General features: G+C 40.7%; 1 protein-coding gene across 1 annotated transcript in view; it reads left to right on the top strand.

Moving 5' to 3' along the window:
- The window catches only part of DSCC1 (DNA replication and sister chromatid cohesion 1), a 26258-nt gene extending 24011 nt beyond the window's left edge, over positions 1-2247 (top strand). The window contains exon 9 of the mRNA XM_014533044.1: positions 1756-2247. Coding sequence (XP_014388530.1) covers positions 1756-1864 — 109 coding nt within the window. The 3' untranslated portion in view covers positions 1865-2247. The remainder of the gene's footprint in view (positions 1-1755) is intronic.
- The last annotated feature ends 2339 nt before the right edge of the window (positions 2248-4586 follow it).

The following is a 4586-nucleotide window of genomic DNA, read 5'->3' as shown; positions in this document are numbered from 1 at the left end:
ATATTAATATATTTTTATTGATTTCAGAGAAGAAGGGAGAGGGAGAGAGAGATAGAAACATCAATGATGAAAGAGAATCATTGATTGGCTGCCTCCTGCATGCCCCCTACTGTGGAGTCCACAACCTGGGCATGTGCCCTGACCAGGAATTGAACCCTGACCTCCTGGTTCATAGGTTGATGTTCAACCACTGAGCCACACCAGCAGGGCGCTTACTACTTCTTCTAAAATCACTTTTCTGCCCTCCTCCCTGAAAAACTGCGGCTCTTAGAGGGACAGTCAGACTATGTACTCCTCTCTGATTGACACCTGTTACCTTTCCTGCTGCCTTGCTTTAATATCTTGTAGAAGCCAGATTGCAGAAGAACAAGTTAGCCCAGAAGCCACTAACACTTCCTCTCTTCGCTGTGTCTCACCTCTCAGGTCCTCTCTCTTTTTACCCAGATTGGATTCCCTGGTCAATTTCTCCAACTATTACTGTATACCCTCCACTCCTTTGGTCCCCTCTCTCTGTCTTCTCATATCTCCTAGGCAAAAATATACAAAGATTAAACCCAACTTTCTGCTTGCTCTGTGCCTTCACCCGGGCAGCTAAAATTTCCTGGAGAGAAATACACAATGGGGCCTGGCAAGTGGTACTTACATCAAGCTGCCTAATTAACATTTCCACTTGAATATCTAATAGGAATTTCAAACCTAACATGCTCATAAGAGAACTATTGATACCCCCTTGTCCTAATCCCATCTTCCTCGTCTCAGTTAATAGCACTACCATTAGTCCTGGTTACTCAAGCAAAAAGTCTAGGGATCAACTTTGTCTTTTTCTTCTTTCACCCCTTGGTTCATACTATGAGCAAATCCTGATGGATCATCTTGTACGTGACTCTGAATTGGTCTCCCTACTTCTGTTTTGCCCCCTTACCTTCTCCCTGTTTTTCACTTTTTGTGAATATACTGTATAGTATAATGAACGCTCCATGAACTCACCACCTAGTTTCCATAATCATCACTCATTGCCTCCATTATTTAAAACTTAGATGGATTATGCTTTTCCACTAATTAAAACTCTCTTAGTGGCTTCCCATAATGCTTAGAATTAAATCACAAATTCTTTCCATGGTTTTCAAGGCCCTACATGATCTAACTCTTGCTCTCTTCCTATTCTTCCCTTTCCTCATTATGTTTCAGTCATAATATTCTCTTTTTTGGGGTACAGAAGAGGAAGCTAAAGTTCAGGGAGGGCAGGTAACCTTGACAAGCTCACGCAGGTAGCCTAATATCCAGGTTCTCTGAGTCTAGACCCCACTGTATCACATTGCTTGCTTGTATTTCTACTTTGGAGGTTGTGTGATAAAATGGAAAACAAAAACTTTGAAGTCATAGAGAGCTGGCTGCAAAATGTGGATTGTCCTTTACTTCCTGAGCCTCAGTTTCCCCATATCTAGTATGGGGTTAAATAATACATTACTCATACTCATCTTGTGAAGTTTGAAGATAATATATTCAATGCACCTAGTCAATTAAAGCTTAGTAACTGGTCCCTACCCTGTCTCTCCTACACACACATACCCTATGAGATTCAGGAGAGAAAGATATAAATAAATAGTACTGTGAATATTATGTTATGTCCCCTAAAATATTTATGTTATTTATTTATTTATTTCTATTTTGAATTTTTATTTATAAATCTTGTTAAATTATCCTTTTAGTTTTTATTTATTTATTTATTTATTTATTTATTCATTGTTCCTACAGAGATTTGTGTGGAGAGAAGCAAACCATAGGTGCATTACTCACTAAATATTCTCGATCTTCGATGCAAAATGGTGTTAAAGTTTATAACTCAAGAAGACCCATTTCTTAAAAGAACAACAGTCTTTTCTTTGCAACTAAAGTTCCTTTATAAAGTTGCTGGTTATTATAAGAAAAATATGCTTTTATGCATTTGTATTTCAGACTTTTAAAAACCTTGTACTACGAGGCATTTTTCTTTTCATCTTAAGCATTTTGAAACTACTGCTCTTCTTTTTTCTTAAATGTAATAGGATATTCCTGTCTTTCAAGTTATGTTTGTATTAGGTACACAGTATAAACAAGGACAGAAGAAAGTGTTATTTCTTATGTTTAGTATATCTCTATAGTTCATTTGGTTTTATTTATTGAAAATATTTGCTTTTTAAATATTTAATATTGTATTTCTTTCATTAGGATTTGACATTGTAATCATTAATAAATTTAAATTTTTTTTAGAGAACTAAATAGCCAAGAGAATTATTTATGCACTTAAATGCCACTTCTCAAGCAAGTGGGTTCCCATCTAGTTTCAACCTCCCACCAAAACAGGAAGTCACTACATGCTATCAGTTATCTACATTACTCATTTTCATTGATGAAATTGACTTGATAATTGCTCCTCCATTTGTCTGGCTGAAATGGGATGAAATGACTTTGATCCTCAATTCGATGTGAAGGATAATAATACAGCAGTTTATAATCCTGTGGTAGGCAGGTAGACAGATATGAGCAGAGCAAGGATGATAGGCCAAGGACAGAAGATCACCCAGGTTCCTAGCAATGGACAGTTATAGGGTAGGAACTTGTCCCCAAGGTGATTTTTCCTCCCCTAGCATATCACTGATCATGTAGTTTAGACCCCCTGACCTTTCCTCCCTAGAGATAACATCTAGGCCTCAGTTGTATTTCAACTCCAGGCCCAGAAAAGCAGCAAAACTACACAATAGAGGCTACCTCAGGACCAGTTGCATTGAATAATGACCCCCTGCCCTGGCTTAGACCAATCATTGGAGACCCCTACCCAGAAAGGACACACCTGGGAAACTGCTGAATATTCTATTGAGATCTTCCTTGGGGCCTCCACCCTTAAAGTCCTCAGGACAGAGGACCCAGCTCCCTCTCCCCTCCTGGAGAATGGGCGTCTTCCCTTTCCCCCTCCCCTCCGGTGCATCACCTTTACCTTCCACACTTCTAAGCTCCAAGGGCCCATCCTTTGCTTCTATAACTTGTTTCCTAAGTCCATTTCTTTTACAAATTACTTCTACCTCTGTGATTTTCTAAATAAATGTTCTCTTATAGTTTGAGTCTTGACTCTGAATTCTTTCCTAGCCAGAACTCAAGTCTGGAGGTTGCTGAACCCAGGTCTGGTCTGACCCCATTGGTCTAACACCTAGGCAGGGGTGGGCAAACTTTTTGACTCGAGGGCCACAATGGGTTCTTAAACTGGACCGGAGGGCCGGAACAAAAGCATGGATGGAGTGTTCGTGTGAACTAATATAAATTCAAAGTAAACATCATTACATAAAAGGGTACAGTCTTTTTTTTTTTTTTTTTAGTTTTATTCATTTCAAACGGGCCGTAGCTTGCCCACGGCTGATAGTGTCTTCTCACCTCTGCCAACAATCCTATAACGGAGAAACTGACACAGGCAATACTCACTAGACAACTACAATATCTTGTTGGTTTTGGAATGCTTGATAAATTTTTTTTATAGCTTTACTTTCCTAATTTGCTTTCGTTTAGACCTGTGGTCGGTAAACTGCGGCTCGCGAGCCACATGCGGCTCTTTGGCCCCTTGAGTGTGGCTCTTCCTAAGCCTTAGGAGTACCCTAATTAAGTTAATAACAATGTACCTACCTATATAGTTTAAGTTTAAAAAATTTGGCTCTCAAAAGAAATTTCAATTGTTGTACTGTTGATATTTGGCTCTGTTGACTAATGAGTTTGCCGACCACTGGTTTAGACCAAACTTCAAATTCATCCTAACTAATGAACTTATCACGGGGACAGTTGGAGGGGTTAGGCCAAAGTTAAGTCTGGTCCAAGGTTAAAAATAATATTAATGGGTATTTCACAACCAAGATTTAACTGTTGTTGAAATTTACAAAGTTTTTATTCTCAGGCACATGAAATGTAGATGCGATGCTTCAAAAGCATCTTTCCTGTCTTTCAACAAGTTTTTCTGCATCTGTGTGGATCTTTTGTTCTATTTTTTAAAATACGGAGTCACCAGTGCCTAGTGAGGGTTCTGGAGTTTGAGTCAAAGTATCACGGGTCGAATTACATATTTTATAACAACTTAAATCTCCAGGGGCCCAGTGAGTTGATGGTGTCTGTTCACACAGCAAACCAGAGGCACAGCCCTCCTGGTTTCAGTGACTCCCCAGTTCCTAGTCCCCGGGCCCTGGCTCATCTCAAACCTGCCCCCGCCCCACTTCTCAATGCGCATGCGCCAGACCTTCGCTCCGCTAACATTTAAATGCCCCTTCTTTTCCTTCCTGCTCTTCTCAACTCACTCTACAACTATTTGCGTTCGCTTTCTTAAACTTGAGCAGCTCTCATTCACTGCATAGACACTGAATGGCAAATACGGAATCCGCCAGTATCGCGCAAGCCCCGCCCACTCACCAACACTTCCGGCGCCGTCGCACTTCCGCTGACGTCGGAGGTCACAGGTGACAGGCAGGATGTCGAGTGGCGGTGGTGTACAGCGGTGGCTGAGAGCAGCATCTCCATGACCCGAGCTTGGCGAGGGCGGCTGAAGGGATCCTACGTTGGAGAGCGAGTTGGAG

Source organism: Myotis brandtii, unplaced genomic scaffold, assembly GCF_000412655.1.
Source record: "Myotis brandtii unplaced genomic scaffold, ASM41265v1 scaffold931, whole genome shotgun sequence".
Taxonomy (NCBI): Eukaryota; Metazoa; Chordata; class Mammalia; order Chiroptera; family Vespertilionidae; genus Myotis; species Myotis brandtii.
This window is presented reverse-complemented; position numbering and strand designations above follow the sequence as displayed.